Source organism: Trachurus trachurus, assembly GCF_905171665.1.
Source record: "Trachurus trachurus genome assembly, chromosome: 9".
Classification (NCBI taxonomy): Eukaryota; Metazoa; Chordata; class Actinopteri; order Carangiformes; family Carangidae; genus Trachurus; species Trachurus trachurus.
This window is the reverse complement of record NC_139895.1, coordinates 22,874,136-22,896,966: the sequence shown is the minus strand read 5'-3', so window position 1 is coordinate 22,896,966 and position 22,831 is coordinate 22,874,136. Positions and strand designations below refer to the sequence as shown.

General features: G+C 42.6%; 1 protein-coding gene across 8 annotated transcripts; it reads left to right on the top strand.

The window, feature by feature from the left end:
• Positions 1 to 405: 405 nt before the first annotated feature.
• Positions 406 to 22,601, top strand: acacb (acetyl-CoA carboxylase beta). 8 transcript variants are annotated; one of them, XM_083979527.1, is made up of 54 exons: positions 406 to 475; positions 2,606 to 3,171; positions 5,809 to 5,941; positions 6,055 to 6,193; positions 6,340 to 6,449; positions 6,580 to 6,661; positions 6,779 to 6,877; positions 7,020 to 7,129; positions 7,255 to 7,365; positions 7,457 to 7,666; positions 7,752 to 7,922; positions 8,001 to 8,162; positions 8,250 to 8,413; positions 8,797 to 8,947; positions 9,031 to 9,134; positions 9,223 to 9,304; positions 9,398 to 9,543; positions 9,636 to 9,786; positions 9,871 to 10,005; positions 11,232 to 11,378; positions 11,480 to 11,668; positions 11,787 to 11,887; positions 11,980 to 12,068; positions 12,179 to 12,303; positions 12,389 to 12,502; positions 12,671 to 12,784; positions 12,883 to 12,972; positions 13,068 to 13,186; positions 13,654 to 13,677; positions 14,281 to 14,421; positions 14,513 to 14,612; positions 14,707 to 14,814; positions 14,910 to 14,966; positions 15,236 to 15,277; positions 15,368 to 15,583; positions 15,806 to 15,961; positions 16,244 to 16,447; positions 16,571 to 16,726; positions 16,808 to 16,930; positions 17,027 to 17,296; positions 17,404 to 17,501; positions 17,601 to 17,721; positions 17,809 to 17,919; positions 18,442 to 18,585; positions 18,666 to 18,786; positions 18,885 to 18,981; positions 19,073 to 19,169; positions 19,256 to 19,391; positions 19,490 to 19,667; positions 19,774 to 19,886; positions 19,989 to 20,143; positions 20,277 to 20,447; positions 20,713 to 20,849; positions 21,424 to 22,601. In XM_083979527.1, the coding sequence occupies exons 2-54, from the start codon at positions 2,624 to 2,626 to the stop codon at positions 21,548 to 21,550; spliced, it is 7,299 nt and encodes a 2,432-aa protein (XP_083835653.1). In that variant the 5' UTR covers positions 406 to 475; positions 2,606 to 2,623; the 3' UTR covers positions 21,551 to 22,601. The 8 variants fall into 8 exon arrangements, with proteins under 8 accessions (XP_083835653.1, XP_083835656.1, XP_083835654.1 ...); XM_083979528.1 differs by having other exon boundaries at positions 422 to 482; positions 2,612 to 3,171; XM_083979529.1 differs by lacking the exon at positions 406 to 475 and adding an exon at positions 502 to 721.
• Positions 22,602 to 22,831: the final 230 nt, after the last annotated feature.

The window sequence follows — 22,831 nt, the reverse complement described above, 5'->3', positions numbered from 1 at the left end:
GTTATTTGTCTCCTACGTTTCTCTGTCACTGTCACTGACGGGCTGTGTTTTCTTATTTTGGCGCGTTGCTGCAGTTCCCGCGAGTCTTGCGTCGAGAGGCGGAAGAACGAAGATCGTTTATTGAACAGATGAATCACTCGGGAGCTCCTCACGATCCGTGAAGATGCTACGCTGCATTCATATGGAGAGAATCGGAAAACAAAGCATTCATTTATTTATTTTTTAAATCGATTTGACTATTTTATTCCTGTTGATAAGATTTTGTTTTCTTTTTTGTTGTATGTCTTCTTAGACACTGTTGCCTGTACTGATGCATCGTACACATATACGATCTTTCCGTCTTCCCAAGGCCCTCCCCCCACTATGTTTACTATGTGAGGGAGGAGGGGTCTCTGGGTCGGAGGAGGTGACCAGCGGTGGTGTGGAGGTGGAGGGGCTGCTGTTGGTGGTGGTACCGAGAGAGACTGGACCGGTGGTAGGTAGTTTTGACATTTGCTGCAGCTGGCATGAGACATTATTAAATCCTGACCCAGTGGTCCGTTAACTTACAGCGGAGTTTGAACCAACGGTCGAGTCCAACAGGCTGCGAGGAAAGTGTTTTAATTCAAAAACAACGGACCACTGTGAAGTTATGAGGAAACACAGTGGTCTTCCTGTCAGCTAGCTCGTTAGCCGAGCAACAATAACAACGCCAGAGCAATGTTGTCCTTTACCTGTAGTGGTAAGTTTAAGTAGCGTGTTTTTTTTTATATATAGTTTATTACAAATTGCACAATTCACTTCAACAGTTTAATCCTCAAATGCGTCTGGCTGAAACAAACTGGCCCAACGTTAAGTCTCTACAAGCAGCTTATTGCTGCTGACTGAAAATGTATTGAACTGTAGTTGTTCTCTCAGATCTGACTGAGACCCTGCAGCCTTTTAATGCCATTCAGGGTGACAAGTGTTGAGAGAAGAGGTCAGCGCATGTATTTAGTTATTTGGTTCAGTTTTGCAGGTTTAAGAGGCACATGCAGTCTGATAACATATGTGTCCATTTGACAGTTCGTTGAGGTCATCATGTGGTGCACTTTAACCTAATTTATCCTTATTATGAACTGGGGGTTTGGGGAGTAACTAACCTCTAATTTCAGTGTTAATTACTGGAAGCACTGATTTTTAATGACATGACAATATTTTGATGAAAGGAATAGAAAAAATAGCTACATAGTAAAAGCAATGACATTCATGTAAAAGTGATGGACTCAGTCTGTCATTTGTTTCTTTAAAAGATCAAAGGGGCGTTTGAGGACAAATGCCTCCCTGTCTGCTGCTTTCACATGGGCTGCATATTAATATATTTGGGTTTTATTTGACATGGGAACTTTGAGTAACGTGAAGAATCTGTACATTTTTCCACATGGGTTGCACATTGATATGTCCTTTTTATTTTTACTTCTAGATTTCTGGTACCTCCAGGTGCTCATTAATGCTGTTTGTGTGGATGTTTTTGCCTCCTCCTCTTCAGCCTTCATTCCCTGGGTGTTGACCTTTACCCCATATGAAGCAGCAGCCACACTTGGCTCTCATGTCAGCTGTTACAGACAGGCTGTTTATGAGACACTGGCTGGAGCATGTAGCCTGCCAGGTCCTACTGGCACACTGAACTGTGTAGCTGTAGTCCTTCATTGATTTCTAAGAATCACAGTCAAGAAAAGTGTGAATATGACACATTTTAATCATTGCTTACAATGTAAGCATAATTAATTGGTTAACTTTATTTAAACGACTCTTTGCACTTCAGTAGCGTTTTTAAACTGAACTGATACAAAAGTAAGAATTTTGAGCTTCCTTCCTCAGTCTGTTGCTGAGTTGAGCCTAACCCACAGACCTTATCTCATATTACCCAGAATGCCCCTGAGTCCTGAGAGGGCAACTGACCCTCACCTCAGGACAAATGTCCTTGGACTAAAATAGTGAATGGAGAGAAATGCTATAGAGATATAGAACAAATAGCCTAACACACACACATTGGGTGATTAGTGTATAAAGTATGTAAAGGCGACACTGTTTAAGTTCACTCTATCAAAATATTACTTAATTATACACAATAACTGGGTTGTCTGTCACAAATTAATCTGATTTGATATTTGATTGATAAAGTGCTTTTGTACATCTTTTAAAAGACTGCTCCCCTGATTTAGTGTTGCTCTGCCATGACATTGTCAGACTCATGATGTGCAGTTTCCCCCCAGAGGTATAATCTAGTTTTATTCAACATATTCTTCTTGCTCATCAGAACTGTAAGTGTATATTACCCACAATGCAGCTCTACCCAAGTCACTACAGGTTTGGATGTGTTATTTTGAGCCACTACTTCTCTAGCAGAGATGAGAAGCAGACTTGTAGACCTCAGCCCCAAACAACACTGACTCATGTGACGTCGCTTGAGGCAGTTCCTCAGATTTTGGACAGCTCTGTCTGGAGCCACAAAAATCTTTACCCAACTGTTATCACATAATGCAGCAGTGCTCCCCTGAGGTCAGACTTTGCTCCCCTTTAAGATGTGTAGATTTATTTTCTTGTGTGGTATAGATTATAATTGTTGTTCTTGTTCTTGTTGCAGTCACAGGAAGATGTCTGAATGCTCCTGTTTGCAGTTTTAGGATTAATCCTATGGATATTTTTGCTGCTGTGGAGGATTAATACCAAGACAGTGGAGATGCTCGTAAAAGGAGTGGGATCTCTGTCTGGAGGTGGTCCCCCTGCAGCCGAGGAGGACACGTCTGCTGCGTGCTCCCCTCCTCCAGATGAACATTCCCTGTCGACGGCGCCCACTACCTCAACACACAATGAGAGTAACAGTCCTCTGGCCGACGGTGCGTCTGCAGGGCCCGATGTCAAAACAGTGGATCCTGAGCCTCTGCAGACTGAAGTAAATTCAAACGCGTCATCTGCGCCGCTGACCACCCAGAAACCCTACAAATCCAAAGGGCCAATGTTCAGCTCGGGGCCCGAGGCGAGGGAACGCCTGAAGTTCATTCTCGGAGCATCGGAGGATAACTCGTCAGATGAGGAGCCTCTGGTCACCAAACCTCCAAGTGGTACATCTCAGCCCCCGAGCGCCACCCTGAAATCTGCCCCTCAGCAGGCGTCCTCTGCCGTCCCACAGTCCAGCTCCACAGGCATCAAGTAAGACTGGTTTTTATTTGTGCCAATTTAATGTCAGCTTGGTAGGGCCTGGCAGGTTTTCAGGACTCCCCTCATGTGGCCACACATAGGTGAAATGCTTCTACGTGCCCTGTCTCCACAAGCTGTGCATTATCACCTGACTGCATCGAGCTGTTATTGTCGCATGCCAAACACCTCGGCTCTATTATTGGAACAAGAGGTGACTTTGAAACCTGTAGTGTGACGCCAGGTCACACTACGGCAAACAAAAACACTTAGAAATCCTTCACGAATTGTTTTATTTTTTCCCCCGTTTTTTTTTCTATCCCTCTCGGCATAGTTCAGTTCCTTTTTTTCTACCCAGTGATGGTATGTGATATCATGGAGGATCAGCTGCACACAGCGACGTGCTACACTTCATAGGCTTAGTTGGATTGACTCGTGCATGGGGGTATGTGTCTTAGCGGGACTTGTGGGGATCATCATGAAAGGCAGGACGGTAAGAGAATTTTCTCTGCAGCATTAGAAACATCTTAATAGTTAAAAGGAAAATGCATGTTAAAAAACCTTTAAAAAAGTCTTGTGGGTTCATAAAGGTTTCAGTTTCTCCATGCCCTTATCTTTGACTGCATATTTTGTCTGGATACTTGTTGCCTTCTTTTGTTAATGAAGTAGAATAAATCCTTTTGTGCCGGTATTAACCTCAGCTCGTTGTGTATTTGTAAAGAGCAGCCTGTGATCTGTCACAGGGAATCTGTTGATATTTTGCTGCACATGTGGGAGGAGAGAGGGGAGGGAGTGCCTGGGAGGAAGCACTTTGTAACGGTCTCTTTGTTTTGGTCTTAAATGTAGAAATTTATCTCTACCACTAAGTAGTGAGGAACAATACAGTTGGGTGTATCATGGAGGAGAGTGGCTGCCAAAGTCTCAGCTTGTTCCCATATCTCCAAAGGCAAGTCACAGGAAGAGGTTTGAAGCTGTTGTTGTTTGTAATTTGATACTTTCGCTTCAATGTTTGTTCTTTAGACAGTTATCACATGCTTCATTTCAGAGCGGCAGGAATAACACTAAAGTATGCACAGTTATCTTGTTCTAAACTTCGGCAGATGTTGAAGCAGCTTATGCAGACAAATTCTTGAACAGGAAGAATCGCTCTGCTGGTTGTTATGCAACAGTCCGGCGCTCGTCTTGGCACATGTAAGTTTGAGGAAATAAAACAAACACTCCAGCAACGTGCAGTCTCTAATGTGGGGAACAGTGAAACACACCAGAGGACCAGGGCAGTAATGTGCTGTGTGAAAGCAAGTTTGACCCTTTTTGTCCTGAAGTCATGTTTTTAAATAGATACTTACTGATTACTCGGTATCTTATTGTTTAATTTCACCCTGTCATATTGTGCAACACGTGCTGGAAAAAGCGGATCGAAGGTGCATGACACGGAGCTGGAAAAGGTTATCAAAAACTACCTCAATAACCAAGTGCAATCTGGATTTCCACAGTGGACTGTACAATACAGAGTTAAGTTTAAAGTTCATATCAGCTCCCGGGTTGGAATTGCTCTCCGGCTCCACAATATACTGTAGCTCACTGATGAAACACGGTTATTTCTCAACGATAGTTTTACAGAGCACTGAATTTCTATGAAGGTACAAGTGGCTTGTGGTGCAACTGCAGTGAGATACTGGAATGAACAGGACAGATAATGATGGTATGTAAATTACCTGATGGTCTTATTCTGTTTATTCAAGTTTTGCACAACATGGAAAATGCAGTGCCTTTGTTGCCTTTGTGTTACGGTATTTGTAATGATAAACAATAAAATAGCCAACTCAGTGTTTTCAGTTTTACTACTTTTGTATTTAATGATGTAGCTGTTTTTATGTTCTTGAAGGAATCTCTTGTCAAACAGGGAGCTAAATTAGATTTCATTTCATTTCATTTCAGTAGCATAAAAACTGAGTTTATGTTTTCGGTAACCTGTTATCTTATATGATTACATTATTACATTCACTGAAACACCCAGCACAGTAAAGAGGTACATTCATCACTTATATTCTCACTTGACTTCTGTGTTGATCGAAACTAATTATACTTAATGGATGTAAGTGTTGAATCAATGGTTTCTCCAGGGACTGTTTCAAACTACAGTGTACACCTGTTAGCACACAAAGTTGGGCGAAGGTATAGTGTGTATGACACATTTACTTTTATTGGCTTGGCTGTCGTGAACAACTGATAAAAAGGGACAGTGAGACTGATTGTCTTGGTCTAATTTCTGATAATAAATAATAACAGTTGGCTGGAATGACGCATTTCTGAGAAGAGCGGCGGTAAAGTGCCATTTTGAAGATAAAGGCAGAAATAAATGGGCTTGTCCGTAGCCTGTTGCAGGGGCAGGCTGAACTTTGACTGATATTTTGATTTTCAGTGCTGTTGTTTAGGCTACTTGTTGCTCTCATGCAGTTTGTGATTGCTGAAGAGCTCTGTAGTCTGTGTCTCTCTTCCTTGTCTGGTTCTAACTTTATGGAGATTGATATACTGTACATGCTTCAGTTTTCTGGATTGTTTAATATATGTTGCAGCTTATATGTAAAACTGAATAGATCCAAGTGTCTGTGTTATTGAGGGGGAAAACTAACCACAAGCTCTCCTCTGCAGGCCTAGCATGTCTGGCCTTCACTTGGTGAGAAAAGGACGTGAACACAGAAAAATGGATCTGCAGAGGGACTTTACTGTGGCCTCTCCTGCTGAGTTTGTCACCAGATTTGGTGGCAACCGTGTCATTGAAAAGGTAACAGAAAAAGTCCTTCCTGTATTTTTGAATCTCATTGATTGATCACATTGCACTATTGTCCCATTTCTATCTGTTTTAAGCCACTAAAGAGGTTTCTGACTCCGTCACAGGTGCTGATAGCGAACAATGGCATCGCTGCGGTCAAATGTATGCGTTCAATCCGTCGCTGGGCCTACGAAATGTTTCGCAATGAGAGGACAATTCGCTTTGTGGTCATGGTTACCCCCGAAGACTTGAAAGCCAATGCAGGTCATTGTGAGCTTGATGCAATTTTTTATTGGCCAGTAATCGGTTATCTGGATGATGACTGGAAACAGTCAGCTGTTTGATCAAAGTGATTCTTTGTGAACATTAACCGAATGAATATTCAAAGTGTCTGCTTTTTTCTCTTGTAGAATATATTAAAATGGCGGATCACTATGTGCCTGTACCTGGTGGGCCCAACAATAACAACTATGCCAATGTAGAGTTGATAGTGGACATTGCAAAAAGAATCCCAGTGCAGGTACGGTTCAACAATCATCTACACAGCTGTTCCCTGTGTCCTCTGAGTTGAACTTCTCCTTTTTGACTTTACTACTTGTTAATAAAAAGCTGTGTAAATGATTATTCTGTTGGTTTGTTACTCTTTACAGGCGGTTTGGGCCGGCTGGGGCCATGCGTCAGAAAATCCCAAACTGCCCGAGCTCCTGAACAAAGCAGAGATATCATTCTTAGGTATATAGACATATGTTATATCAAAACTCGGAATATTTGTATTATTTTCATTTGGCTGTTTTATACCTGTGTCAAAACTCTTTACTTAATTATGCTAATGCTTAACGTATCTGTCAGGGCCATCCAGTAAGGCCATGTGGGCTCTAGGGGATAAGGTGGCTTCATCCATTGTTGCCCAGAGTGCTGACATTCCCACGCTACCATGGAGTGGATCAGGTGATGTGTTACCTCCACACACCGTCTCACTTCACATAATGTGGGTTTGGACATATTGTGCTGTCCACACAGGGTTAGATGTGGCGTGTGTTGTATGTAACAGCGTTTTAATGTTCTTACTTGGCGTGTCTTTGTGCTCCAGGTCTGAGAGTGGACTGGGCAGAGGAGGACCAAGGATTGGACAATGTGATCAGTGTTCCTCCAGACGTCTATGCAAAGGGCTGTGTTCATGATGTGGATGATGGGCTGGCAGTAAGCATATTAAGCATTAAGTCGTTATATCAATATCGTTACATTAGCTTCTTTTTTTCCTAAAATTATAGTTTTCAAGCAAGTGTCTTTTGATAAGCTATATTTTATGTTTTGTGTCTTTGCAGGGAGCTGAGAAAATTGGTTACCCAGTTGTTATCAAGGCCTCGGAGGGCGGTGGTGGAAAGGGTATCCGAAAAGTAGAAAGTTCTGAGGATTTTGCAAGTTCCTTCAGACAGGTTCCTTCTTTACATTTTCCAGCTTAATACCAGATTTTTTTTTTGTAATTTGGCATACGTCTTCTTAATTCTTTGATTCTTGTGAATGCAGGTTCAGACAGAGGTACCTGGGTCACCCATCTTCATAATGCAGCTGGCTCAGCATGCAAGACACCTCGAGGTTCAGATACTGGCTGATGAGTATGGAAACGCCATCTCCCTGTTTGGACGAGACTGCTCCATCCAGAGAAGGCACCAGAAGATCATAGAGGAGGCTCCGGCCACCATAGCTGCTCCCTCAACGTTTGAGCAAATGGAACGGGTTAGTTTGTGTTAATGAATATACCGGTATTACCAATCTAGTTATCTGAGCTTTACATTTAGTCACCTCGTTCCTTTTGCGTCAGTATGCAGTGCGTCTTGCCAAGATGGTGGGCTATGTGAGTGCGGGTACTGTGGAGTATCTCTTCTCTGAAGATGGAAGTTTCCATTTCCTGGAGCTGAACCCTCGACTGCAGGTTGAACATCCCTGTACGGAGATGATCGGGGATGTGAACCTGCCTGCTGCTCAGCTTCAGGTAAACCTCTGTCACTGGACACTCACACAATAAATAGTAAATCCCTCCGGTTATAACTCAGTGTTTCATCCATAATAGATTGCGATGGGAGTTCCCCTTCATAGAATTAAGGACCTCCGTTTGCTTTATGGAGAAACTCCGTGGGGCGACACCATCATTAACTTTGAGACTCCAGACTGCACACCAAGTCCAAGAGGGCACGTCATAGCTGCTCGCATCACCAGTGAGAACCCTGATGAGGTAAAGCTCAGTTTCATCAACACTTTAAAACACACAGTTTCATTGACATGCTATAAAGTTGCTTCGTCCATTTGTCATCAATCACAGGGGTTCAAGCCCAGTTCTGGCACCGTGCAGGAGTTGAACTTCCGCAGCAGTAAAAACGTGTGGGGTTATTTCAGTGTGGGCGCCACTGGTGGTCTGCATGAATTTGCAGACTCACAGTTCGGACACTGTTTCTCCTGGGGCGAGAACCGTGAAGAAGCCATTTCGTAAGCCTTTTCTTTTTATTTTTGAGGCTGATTTATCTGATATCTGATATTTAGCTATTACAGCTGTCGGGTGTCTACGCTTGTCAGCTCTGAGGCAACAGGCAGTAATGCCAATCTGCTTTTATGTTGCAATTCCTCATGATGTAATAAAACTACCGGTATGTTGAAAAAGCAATGACCTGCCAACAGGACAATAAAATCTTAGAAGACAAAATGCCATACACCTTTTCAAATAATCCAGTTGTCCTACATTTTCAGTGTTGTTTTAAATACGCTACTAAAGTTTCCTGAAGGAAATACAAGAAATCTAATAATTGTATTGTTGATTAATTCCTAATCTCAGAGAACATGTTTGTTTATGTTATATTTTCCATATGCTTCAGGAACATGGTGGTGGCTTTGAAAGAGCTGTCCATCAGAGGCGACTTCAGGACGACGGTTGAATACCTCATTAAGTTACTGGAGACAGAAAGCTTCAGAAACAATGACATTGACACTGGATGGCTTGATCATCTGATTGCAGAGAAAGTGCAGGTAAAAGACTGAAGATCTGATGCCAGAGTTTGTGTGGCTTCTCTGTTTTATTGGATCATTTGAGTCACGTGCTCTCTCTGCAGGCTGAGAGACCAGATACCATGCTGGGCATTGTCTGTGGGGCTTTACATGTTGCTGATGCTAGTTTCAGAAAGAGCATGTCTGACTACCTCCATTCCCTGGAAAGGTCAGTCGACACAATCTCTTCTTACCAATGCCCTGCAGTTCTTACTCATTTAATTGACTTCTAAAATCATTCTCTGCTGCATCCCTAGAGGCCAGGTACTGCCTGCAGCCAGTCTCCTCAACTCTGTCAGTTTGGACCTAATATATGAGGGAGTGAAGTTCTGCCTCAAGGTATCTGCTTTATTTCCTCAACATGTTCCTCATTCGACTCAACCTCTTACCCTTCTTAATCAATAAATGGTCATGAATGAATGCTGCCTGCAGGTGGCTCGCCAGTCCCCAACAACTTATGTCATCATGATGAACGGCTCCTACATCGAGATAGATGTTCACAGGCTTAGTGATGGAGGTCTTCTGTTGTCCTACGATGGCAGCAGCCACACCACCTACATGAAAGAGGAAGTGGACAGGCAAGACTGTGACCATGCATCTCACTGAATCACTTTTTTCTTATTTTCCTTCTGGTTATTTACTCATTTCTAAAACCATTTGAACCCTGCAGCTACCGCATCACTGTGGGCAACAAGACCTGTGTGTTTGAGAAGGAGAAAGATCCCACGGTGCTAAGGTCGCCCTCTGCTGGCAAACTGCTGCAGTACATCATTGAGGATGGGGGTCATATTGTTGAAGGAGAGACCTACGCTGAGATTGAGGTAAAGATTTACCGTGCCTGTGATTTCACATGTGTCTTGTATTTTGGTATTTTCATTGACTGGATATTTGTACTGTGGATTCAGGTGATGAAGATGGTGATGACTCTGACTGTGCAGCAGTCCGGTTGTATCCACTTTGTCAAGAGACCTGGCGCAGTGCTGCAGCCTGGCTGCGTGGTGGCACGCATTGAACTGGACGACCCCAGCAGTATACATCGGGTATATTATCCCAAAATCACTGTTAACAGTAGAGATGAGTCTCCTAATTGTGCCAATCTCTTACACATCCTGAAGATGGATATTCTTCTGTCCCACATTGTAAATACTATATACAGCTCTGGAAAAAAAGAGACCACTTTCACAAATGTTTCTTAAAAGCATCTCTACATGTATGACAGTCGTTCTTTTCTTTTCTTTTTTAAATACCAACACAAACACAACTCAGTCTACTTAAAGCAGAAGTAAGCGATATTTTTGTGTTAATATAAGTCTTAAATAGTTATATCTTCCGACAGCAATCACTTACATAGAGTGTTTGGACCGAAACACGGGTCTCTCAGTCCCTCTGCTCTGCTCTGAGCCGAAGAGAAAACTTTTCTTGTATCCTACAATTTTTATCCAATGAGGAGAGAGAACGGCATGCAGGGCTGTGTGTGCAGCCAAGGGATGCGCCTGAATGTGGTGACGTAGGGACGAGGACTGTTATGGTGTGTTCAAGGCAGCCCGTAACTCGTGTTTTTCCGACCTGTGAAGTTGTACCAGTTCGATCTGGTACGAGTTCACGGGTCGGAAGTTACGAGTGGCCGTTATAGTGACTTTCACAGGTAAAACAGGTCGGAAAAACACGAGTGGGTTGTCTGGAACGCTACAAAGTCGTAAATTGTGACTTGAAGCTGTAATTTACGGTTTCAAAAGCCTGCCTGGAACGCAGCATTAGCCAAAACGACCGGATCGCTTACTTCTGCTTTAATGAGACACTGATGAGGTCATCACCTGAACCACATCTGATTTTATAGGAAGATTATAAAAACCACTGCTGGGATTAAACATTGACATTATCCCACAAGAACTGATTTATAAACCTTTCCTGAGTTAAAATATTCTTGCTGTGTTCTTTAGGAATAAATATGAACATGTTTTCTTTGCATTATTATTATTATTCAAGATCTGAAAAGACTTGATATTTTTGTTATTTAGACTAGTTTAGTCATTAGCCAGTAAAAGCTCTAAATGACAATATTTTTTTTCAATTTTTGGAGAAATGTTGTCGGTAGTTGATAGAATAAAACAAAAAAAATGTAATTTAATTTTACTCAAACACATGGTAAAACCAGAGAAACTGATCATTTTGGGAGTGGTCTCTTAATTTTTTCCAGAGCTGTATATTGTTGTTAATTCCAAATAATAATTGACAATGTTCATTCCAATTTCTTCCTCTGTCACAGGTGGAGCTCAACACTGCTACGCTGCCACCCCAGCAGCCACTGCCCATGACTGGAGAAAAGCTTCACCAGGTGTTCCACAGCGTGCTTGAAAACCTGGTTAAAGTCATGGATGGCTACTGCCTGGAAGAACCCTACTTCACCAGCAAGGTGAAGTCCATCCGCCACCATAGGATGCTGCACTACAGGCATCATTAGGTTTTATTGATTTATTAATGAGCATTTGGGGGTTTCTATGTTAATCTTTGCAGCTAAAACAGTGGGTGGCTACTTTGATGAAGACTCTAAGAGACCCCTCCCTGCCGCTGTTGGAGCTCCAGGAGATCATGACGAGCGTGGCGAGTCGGATTCCACCCAGTGTTGAGAAAGATATCCGTAAAGTCATGGCTCAGTATGCCAGCAACATCACCTCTGTCCTCTGCCAGTTCCCCAGTCAGAGGGTAAAAACCATGCAACAACACAGTGCTGCTTGAAATTGTGCCACGTAGCAAGTTGTTTAAATGCAAACGGTCACTTTTGTCAATGTATCACAATGATTTTTCCCTTGTTTCATTCCAGATTGCAAATATTCTGGACAGCCATGCAGCGACACTACAGAGGAAGGCTGACCGAGAGGTTTTCTTCATGAACACCCAGAGTATTGTACAGCTGGTGCAGAGGTTTGTGTTTTCATTTTCATCACATGCAGCTTGTGCTGTGGTTTCAACACATGAATGATATCGGTGTTGCATCGCACACATGGTTTCCTCAGGTACCGCAGTGGAGTCCGTGGTTATATGAAGTCTGTGGTTCTCGATGTGCTGAAGCGCTACCTGCAAGTAGAGATGCAGTTTCAGCAAGGTGACATAAATACTCAACCTTAACTGACAACTCCAAATGAGGCATTTTCTTCCTCCTAAGTGCAGTTGAGCTTTAGTCGAATTATTTTTACTGTTTTCTTTCTCAAACAGCTCACTATGACAAGTGTGTCATCAACCTGAGAGAGCAGCACAAACCTGACATGAGTCCTGTTCTGGAGTACATCTTTTCTCATGCCCAAGTCTCCAAGAAAAACATCCTGGTCACAATGCTCATAGTAAGACTTCACTCATGTGGGCACATCGATCATTCTTCTTGCATGAATTTTTTGTGATGTGATGTGTGTCTTTAACTTTGTGTAGGACCAACTGTGTGGAAGAGATCCCACCCTGGCGGATGAGCTGATGGCTATTCTGAATGAACTCACACAGCTCAGCAAGATGGAGAACTCAAAGGTGGCTTTGAGAGCCAGACAGGTAAAGACAAACCTCATCTCACTCAATCACCTTTGAGTATATAGGTGAAGCACAATGATCTGCCAGGTCAATCCAACCTTAAATTGCATTGAAGGGATATTTTATGAGAAACTGATTGTTTTTTCCTGTGAGATTATCCCACTTATATCGATTGATATTGTTTCATAGGTCTTGATTGCCTCCCATTTACCGTCGTATGAACTGAGACACAACCAGGTGGAGTCCATCTTCCTGTCAGCCATTGACATGTATGGCCACCAGTTTTGCCCAGAGAACTTGAAGGTCAGCTGTGTGTGAGGACTGGTTCAACTGTGATCATCTATTGATGGCAGCCAAGCAGCGGTGGTCAAATGAATTTAACTTCTTCTCATTTCCCACAGAAACTCATTCTCTCTGAAACCTCCATTTTTGATGTATTGCCCAATTTCTTCTATCACTCCAATCAAGTTGTGTGCATGGCTGCCTTGGAGGTATGGTCGACAGATTCACACGGATGGATTTCTCTCTTGTACATTTTTATTGCTCAGTCAGTGATAATGACTCACTCTGCTGTCGTAACTTTCAGGTGTATGTGCGCAGAGCTTATATCGCCTATGAGCTAAACAGCATCCAGCATCACCAGCTGCCGGATGGAACATGCGCCGTAGACTTCCAGTTCATGTTGCCATCATCACATCCAAACAGGTAATGTTGCCTTCGCTGCGCTGAACTGCAAAGACTCTGTAGCCACAGACAAATGATTGGGCACATTTTGACTCAGCTCTTCTGTTGATTGAGACCTTTAAGTTGTGCTGATGACCAAGCAGCCTTCAACTGATTGAGCAGCTTTTTATTAAACCAAAGTATTCCTATTTTTAAAGTGTCCCTCAGCTCTTGGGCATCATTTCATCTTAAATTGTCCTGATTTATAATTCAACAGTATATCAGTATAGATCAAAGTCATCCTCAGTACAGTGGTGCAGAGCCCTCTATAAATGACTGCTATAATATAACAGCTCATGGCTAACTGTGAATGCAGTGTTTTTTCCCCACTGGACATTAATATGAATGTGCAAAGCATCAGAAACTGCTTATATCTAATCATAATGCCTCGAGCAAGGGGTGCAGTTTGATTCGCTGCTAATATTCACCTGTCAATCATCTTATTTCAGAGGGAGCAGCCCTACTCTGAACAGGTAGAGTAAAGCTCCTCCCAGCCAGCCAAACCTCCTGATTGCGTGTACAGTATGTCTCACAGCAATGCATGCTGGATGCACTGTGTTGATTTTTCCTTCCGTCCTGTGAAACCAGAAATATTCGCCTAAGGACTCCTCTAACAAGTCCTTCCTAATTCACTGTTTATCTGAGCTTCTCCATTTTTTTTGTGCTTCTTTCTACTTTCAAAGCTACGCTGAGCTTTTTGACAGGAACATCTTTAATGTTATTCATGTTCCTCTTAAAAACTTCAAGCCTGAGATTTTATCGATTGCCACCAAATGGGGAGCCTGTATTCACCAGCACCAGATTTTGATTCTTGATTTGCACCTCAATTGGAAACAGTAACAATTATTCATGGTAACAATAATTCACTATTCCCTCCCAATTCAATATATGAATGAGTCACCTCAATGTGACTGTGATATAAACACATAAGACTTCATCCAAACTTGCTTTAATTGCTCTCTGTTCCAATATTTGTATTCTTGGCTGTTCAGTGTTTTTCCCTAAAGCAAAGCTTTCTATATGATAATTCAGTGGTCCTATCTTCTTATCACTGCCTGTGTGTGTCTCTTTTTCAGGCTTCCCCTGCCAGTGAATGCATCAGGCCAGTTGAAAATGAGGCGACAGGGCAGTGAGCTTTTCCTGGAGGGAGCTTTGTCTCCACCCTGCCAACGCATGGGTGCTATGGTGGCTTTACAGTGTTTTGACGACTTTAAAAGGTGAATTTGGCTATTTATAAATGTCAAAGATAAGTAGATCAAAGTAAAAACTTGTTTTTTTCATGCTGATGTGTTATTTCATTTTTTGCAGGAATTTTGATGAAGTTCTCTCCAGCTTTGCTGAACCACTGTTGGAGAGTGCTCCGTTCCCAGAGTCCTGCTCCAGTCTCTATGAGGAGGAAAACGTCAAGGTAAGTGCTGTGCAAGTGTCACTAACCTGTGAATAAAAAGGCTGTTTTCATCTGTGTCTCTGCAGATTATTTGTTTCTCCTCTGCCCCGTACAGAATACGAAGGAAAACCCAATCCACATCATTAATGTGTCCATAAAAACAGCAGACACAGAGGATGACGATGCCTTGGTCACAGCCTTTACTGCTTTCGCCCAGTCAAAGGTCAGTCTTCAGATATAGTATAAGACACAGCTGATTCTTATGAAAGTTAATGACTGAAATGAAAATGGTGTTTTTTTGTTTTTGTTTTTTTACAGAGAACAATCCTGTTTGAGTATGGAATCAGGAGGATCACATTTTTGATTGCGCAGAAGGTAATTCACCAAGTGAATCATTTTCACTTGACCTGCTATTATTATTCATACATGTGTATATAATCTTTTCTCTACAGCGTTTATGACCAAATTTTCATCTAACTTTTTCATGCACAGTAGACTATAGATGGTCATCATGGGAAAACACGTAGAAAATATTTGTTACTGTGATGAAAACTGAAGAGAATGAACCAGTGCCTCATTTTAAGTTTTTTGTTTATACTCTACTACTTGTACTTATGTTAAGCTTTTATGATTTCTTTTGCCAGAGAGAATTTCCCAAGTTCTTCACTTTTAGAGCTAGAGACGGGGTGAGTGTTAAGAAACCTGGATTCACTTGATGAGCCATGCTGCTCTCTGAGGAGATTGTTGACCCCGGCCCCGTCTGTGCTTCTCCTCAGTTCCAGGAGGATCGTATTTACCGCAACCTGGAGCCCGCTTTAGCCTTTCAGCTGGAGCTCAACCGCATGAGGAACTTTGACCTGACAGCTGTTCCCTGTGCCAACCACAAGATGCACCTCTACCTAGGTGCTGCTCGGGTTCAGGAGGGTGCTGAAGTCACTGACTACCGCTTCTTCATCCGAGCCATTATCCGCCACTCAGATCTCATTACAAAGGTAAGAGGGTACAGCTTAATAACTGTCTCAAAAATAGCCTTTTGATAGCTTGATTAAAGAATATTAGATGGTGCTGTTTCTAGCTGGTGTTTTATTTGTTTATTTGAGTGGGGCAGTGCACATTAATGGACATAACATGTAAATGTGCCAGATTATATCAAGATGCTAATTTCTGTCCGTCAGTATTAACATGCGATCAAATCTCCCTCCATAAACAACCAGGAAGCCTCCTTTGAGTACCTGCAGAACGAGGGAGAACGTCTCCTACTGGAGGCCATGGATGAGTTGGAAGTGGCCTTCAGTAACACCAGTGTCCGCACAGACTGTAACCACATCTTCCTCAACTTTGTCCCAACTGTCATCATGGACCCATCTAAAGTCAGTGTCCAGTACATACTTTATACGCTACCATCTATGAAGTGTTTATCTGTATTTCACTTCTTTATTTCACTCATTTTTGCTTGATACTTCTTTGCTTGTGATTCCTGTAAATATTTTACTGTTGTTAACAGTTGATATTTTTTATGTGGTGCTAATGTTTTGTTGGGATTTTACCTTAAAAAATCCACATACATCAAACTAATTGAATCCTTGAAATTGATCAGATTCCCCACTCAGTTGTCTTGTTAACATCTTTGTTCTCTTCTTGGGCTCCATCAGATAGAGGAGTCTGTCCGCTCTATGGTGATGCGCTACGGCAGCCGTCTTTGGAAGCTGCGGGTCCTGCAGGCGGAGCTGAAGATAAACATCCGCCTGACGCCAACAGGAAATGCCGTTCCTATCCGCTTGTTTCTCACTAATGAGTCTGGCTATTATCTGGACATAAGTTTGTACAAGGAAGTCACTGATCCGAGTTCTGGACAGGTGAGGACTGTGTGTGTCGTGTTGTGTTGTGTGTGTGTGTGTGTGTGTGTGTGTTTTTATGGATGCTTATTTAGTGCCATATAAACATTTACTTTACTCACCTCATTGTCTTTGGCTTTGCAGATCACGTTCCAGTCGTATGGAGACAAGCAGGGTCCTCTGCACGGCATGCTGATCAACACTCCCTATGTGACCAAAGACCTGCTGCAGGCCAAACGCTTCCAGGCTCAAACTCTTGGCACGACATATGTCTATGACTTCCCTGAGATGTTCAGACAAGTACTGATAACTCATTCAATTTGAAATATTTTTGTCTTTGATTTTCAAAGGGGTCTTACTCAACTGGAAATCTGCTTTTAGGCTCTATTCAAGCTGTGGGGTCCAGGGGACAAATGCCCTAAAGACGTACTGATGTGCACCGAGCTTGTCCTGGACCCACAGGGTCGACTGGTGCAGATGAACCGTCAGCCTGGAGACAATGATGTGAGCTTTTTTAGGACATTTACATGAACTACTACACTTGTACTTCATTCCTGCTCAGTGTGATGATACTGATAACCACTATAACCTCATCCACAGATGGGAATGGTGGCCTTCAAGATGAAGATGAAGACTCCAGAGTGCCCAGACAGCAGGGACATCATTGTCATCTGTAATGACATCACTCACATGATCGGCTCATTTGGTCCCCAGGAGGATGAGCTGTTCCTCAGGGCATCGGAGCTGGCTCGGGCTGAGGGCATCCCCCGCATTTACATCTCGGCAAACAGTGGCGCACGCATCGGCCTGGCTGAAGAAGTCAAACACATGTTCCAGGTGGCATGGATTGACCCCGCTGACCCCTACAAGGTAACTGCTGAGATATGTTTCTCAACTTTGCAGTTGAAGAGGAAATGGCAATGTGTATGTGCGGTTTGACATTTCTTATTATAAGTCATTTCCACATCTTTCTGCAGGGCTTCAAGTACCTCTACCTGACGCCACAGGACTACACACGCATCAGCTCCACCAACTCAGTTCACTGTCAACATGTAGAGGAAGGTGGAGAGTCCAGGTAGAGTTTTTATTCTTATGACGTTAATGCCCACCTGATGCTTTTCCCGGTGGGGCAACAGAAGTTTGTTAATATTACCAACATGCCCATCTGTTACAGGTACATCATCACTGACGTCATCGGGAAAGATGAAGGTCTTGGGGTTGAGAACCTGCGAGGGTCTGGTATGATCGCTGGAGAATCTTCTCAGGCCTATGAAGAGATTATTACAATCAGTATGGTGAGAGTCTGGATCTGACTTCCCTCGACAAACAGAGTCAGTCAACTTCTCTGACTTCTTTTTTTAAGCAGCTTTATACTCTTGCAGGTGACGTGTCGCGCTATTGGAATCGGAGCTTATCTGGTCCGTTTGGGACAGCGGGTGATCCAGGTGGAAAACTCTCACATTATCCTGACAGGAGCAGGAGCGCTGAACAAGGTTTGCTGGTTTATCCCACCTTGTTGTTTTTCATGAATATACAATAAATAAGAATGTGGACATCACAGCCACTGTGTTTAGCTTATACTGGGGGAATTTGTAGCCGTTTAATGCAGCAGTGAAAGCAAACTATTGAGGCTAAAACAGGGGAGACTTATTGGTATTGTGAGACAAAATATGCTGTCAAAAGATACAGATAAACATTAGCAATAATATTTATGTTGAAGCATTTTACTTGTTTCAAGCTTTTACACATTTTAGAAATCTCAGCAGGTCAAACTTGTTCAGTTAACACACAATTTAATGGATAAAGTAAAGTAATATTTCTCCCTATTTATTGTTTTCCCTTCATTTTTGAGAGCCAAGTTCTTGCAGTGTGTTTGAAAATTATAGCTCCAGACAGATGACAGCTGGTGAAAAAATGACTTCGGTGCACCACAGAAAGAAGTGGTCACACAAATGATGGCTTCAAAATTTAACTTGAACTCAACTAAAGAAATGTATCTCCCTGTATCTGCACAGGTTCTGGGCAGAGAGGTCTACACTTCAAACAACCAGCTGGGAGGAGTCCAGATTATGCACAATAATGGAGTCACTCACACCACCGTGCCAGATGACTTTGACGGCGTCTTTACGATCCTCCAGTGGCTCTCCTACATGCCAAAGGTTCATATATTGTTGCATCCAGATCTATATACTGTACAATCACTGAACCACATCACTCACTTCCTCTTCTCTCCTCACAGAACAAACACTCCCCTGTGCCTGTCATAGCGACGACAGATCCAATAGACAGAGAAATAGAATTCACTCCTACAAAAGCACCGTACGACCCTCGCTGGATGCTGGCGGGGAGACCTCACCCCAGTGAGTTGCATGATCTAAACTCCCACATTTTCAGGTAATTTTCCTTAGGAAATGAAATAAATAAGATTGTTATAAATATTCATCATTGGTGTCATTAGCGGTGAAAGGCGCCTGGCAGAGCGGATTCTTCGACCACGGCTCTTTCATGGAGATCATGGAGTCTTGGGCTCAGACAGTCGTAGCGGGAAGAGCTCGGTAAATGTGTTTTATATTCACAAAACTATTTAGATGAGTATATTAACCCTCAAGTCTATAGCTGAGTTTTAACACTGCTGAACCAATACAGGTTAGGGGGAATCCCTCTTGGTGTCATTGCTGTTGAAACACGCACAGTCGAGTTCACCGTCCCTGCTGATCCAGCCAACCTGGACTCAGAATCTAAAGTGAGTGAATCTCTCCACATGTTTACATCATACAAAAGACTTTTCTGAGTAGAAGAGATTCTCACTTCTTCTGATGTTGGTGTCAGGTTCTGCAGCAGGCGGGCCAGGTGTGGTTTCCAGATTCAGCCTTTAAAACGGCTCAGGCCATTTGCGACTTCAACCGTGAACGTCTGCCTCTCATGGTGTTTGCCAACTGGAGGGGCTTCTCTGGGGGAATGAAGGGTATAGGATTAAAGCTAAACACTACAGAGAGACTGTACAACATAGAGATCATGACACGGTCACAAAACAACTTCTTCTTTTGCCAATTTCTCTCTCAGATATGTATGACCAGATATTGAAGTTTGGGGCCTATATAGTTGATGCCCTGCGTGGCTTCCACCAGCCAGTGCTGGTGTACATCCCACCTCATGCTGAGTTGAGGGGAGGGTCTTGGGTGGTGATTGACCCCACCATCAACCCGCTGTGTATGGAGCTCTATGCTGACAGGGAGAGCAGGTACGTGAGTTTTAATAGTTACAAAAATAGGTTTCTAAACTTAAAAACAGATTTATGATGATAAGTTTGTGCTTTTTATCTCCCTGATGTGTGTTTTTTTGTCCAGAGGGGGCGTGCTGGAGGCTGAGGGGACAGTGGAGATCAAATTCAGGAGGAAAGACCTTCTGAAGACCATGAGAAGACTAGATTCAGTCTATGCCGGTCTGGTTGAGCAGCTTGGTAAATGCTATTCATCCTAACTCATATGGTCACTTCTTTCTTGTTTTCTTGATACGGTAGTTGTATTATTGCTGACTCAGAGCTCTTCTTCTTTTTCATCAGCTTCACCGGAGCTGCCTGACAAACGATGCAAAGAGTTGGAGTTGAAGCTCAAAGCAAGGGAGGAATTCCTGTCGCCCATCTACCACCAGGTGGCGGTGCAGTTTGTAGACCTGCATGACACTCCAGGGAGGATGCAGGAGAAGGGAGTTATCACTGTGAGTGAACACTTCATGAACACACTGATGTTAAGTGAGGGAATACGTGTGTAAAGTATGCTGCAGAAAACTAAACTGCACTCGGAGGAGAATCAAGCTGCTGTAACTTGTTTTACAATGGGCTTCTTGACAGGATATTTTGGATTGGAAGAACGTGCGGACTTTCTTCTACTGGCGTCTGCGTCGCCTCCTGTTGGAGCAGGTGGTGAAATGTGAGATTCTGCAGGCCAACAAGGACCTCAGTGACGGGCACATGCAGTCCATGCTGCGACGCTGGTTTGTTGAAACAGAGGGAACTGTCAAGGTAATGAAACGACACCAAGAGTGTATTTTTATCTTCTTTGCCAATACCCAGCATGCAATAGAAGCACTGAGTGTAGCTTTCACAATAGTTTTTCTCTCTGCTGCTCCGTGTTTATCTACCTGTCATTCTTAGAGAGACCCAAAATCCTAAAGCCTGTTTCATGCTCGTCTTCTCAGTGCCCAGTGACACTTTATAACTTTTAACAATTCATTTTTAAAAACTGAACCGGTAAGAGATTTGAAGGTGTGTCTGTTTGGATTCCCAGGCTTACCTTTGGGATAATAACCAAGCAGTAGTCGAGTGGCTTGAGAAACATTTGTCCACAGAGGACGGCGCTCGATCAGCTATCCGAGAGAACATCAAGTACTTGAAACGTGAAAACACTTTGAAGCACATCCGCAGGTATGCAGACACACACACACACACACACACACACACACACACACACACACACAAACATTTTGAGGACCATTAACAGCATGATTGATGTGTTACGTCTTAATGAACTCGGGAATCAGTGAAGGGGAAATGCTATCCTAAGTCACCCAGTAGTGACACAGTCAATCGCTCAGTGAGTCACTTTATCTCTTCAGCCACGTTGAGCTAAAATTGCCTGTAGAATTTTAATTTCACTGACTGTTCAAATAAATCAAGGAGTTTCCCATATAGTCCTCACTGCTTTTCACTGAAACCTCTCTAGGATGCTTTTTGGGTTTGGCACACTCATTTAATATAGATAAGAGTCATCATGGTGGTCGGAAACCGAAATTGAGTGTCCTCTGTATATCAGGGGACACAGAAAGTCAAATTTTCTTCAACAACAAAATAAAATTGCAGAACAAAGTGCAGAGGGATGATTGTAGAATCGGTTACTTTCAATGCAATTTCACTGGATAGACATTCGTACTGTCTCCTCACTCTCACCTATTATGTTTAACAGCTTTGTCTGTGTCACTGTTTTCCTCCTGTGTTGTAGCCTGGTGCAGGCCAACCCTGACGTAGCCATGGACTGCATCATCCACATGAGCCAGAGCATCTCCCCGTCCCAGAGGGCCAAGCTTCTGCACCTGCTCACAACTGTGGACAACACCAGCGCCAGTTAAGCTGAGGGGCCTTATCAGGTTTTAACACTACAGAGAACAAATAATAAAAGATCTGTTCTGGTTGATTATATTGAATAGGCTGAAAATGGTTTTATAGGATTAAAGCTGGGGCAGTTCTTTGCGATAACGCACACAACCACAAAGTGACTTATTCCTCAGTGATCCCAAAACCACAACAGTGCTCTGTCTGTTTTTTTGCCGGGGTATTAATCCGTTCTACTGCGTGTGTTTTTTACGTCTTTGAGATAAGCTGTCAGTCATTTCAGCAGACGAGTCCAGGAACTTTCTGGTTCATAAAAACTGTATTGCTGTAACGCACATTTCACTCCACTGCATTTGTACATAGTGGTGTGTCGGTGTTAAATTGGCCTTGATAGGCTCTGTGTAGTCTACTGAGGTCAGGGTTATACAAGCTATGTGGAATGGGAGACTCCATACGTAGGCGATGGTTGTAACTTTTATTTGAGTGTATTAAATGTTTGAAAAGTTTGAATGTAGTGGATAAAATGCAATGAGTCCAGACAAGTGATCAATTCTTTGATCCGTAAAACACAAAGAAAATAATATTATTTCAAATGTCTGACCAGTAAAATGGTGAATTAAAGTTTCAGTTTAATTTCTGCATGGACTGAAAAATATATCACATTTACAAGTGTTATAATGCAGAAGCACATTTTTTTTTCTAATACAGCAATATCATGAGTGCAGTTGTGTCATTTCACTGTTGACGCTGGAATAAGGCGTCAGTCATTTTCTTTGTCATTGTCTGTTTGTTTATCTGCGCTGTCTTGTTTTTGTCTGCTGATGACAATGGTGTGAACGACATGAGATTGTTTAGACACTGTATGTGATTCTTCTGAGTTTTCTTTCATTTTTGTCAGAATATCTCAGACATAAAGAAGCTATTCTTAACACTCAGGTTTTGCCAGAAGTGGACATTATTTGCCAAAGTGGTCCCCAGCTGATGTGTGGATTTGTCTTACCAGAAATATCAACCATGACATTTACATTTGAATGTATATAATCTCTTTCCAGTGTGTGGCTTTCTACTAAGGACTGTTGTTAATAAATGTCATTATTATATTTTTGGCAAAAGAAGCCTCCTTTATTTTTTTACCCATTGATTTTTATTATGGCCAAGTTAACGAACATAATATACATCTGACTTTCGGACATGCAGTGTGTAGAAGAATAATTTGTAAAATCTGGAAATGATGGCACACATTTGCATTTTGGAATGAAGTGGGTAAATACAGTCAAAAGAAAGCTTTTCTGTGGCAA

What these genes read in the sequence shown, in the direction of transcription:
- acacb (XM_083979527.1), top strand. Translation starts at nt 2,624, where the DNA reads ATGCTCCTGTTTGCAGTTTTAGGATTAATCCTATGGATATTTTTGCTG. An exon ending in CAAAAAGAATCCCAGTGCAG is followed by an intron (nt 6,450 to 6,579) that starts GTACGGTTCAAC and finishes TACTCTTTACAG; the next exon opens with GCGGTTTGGGCCGGCTGGGG. An exon ending in ACTCAGATCTCATTACAAAG is followed by an intron (nt 15,584 to 15,805) that starts GTAAGAGGGTAC and finishes ATAAACAACCAG; the next exon opens with GAAGCCTCCTTTGAGTACCT.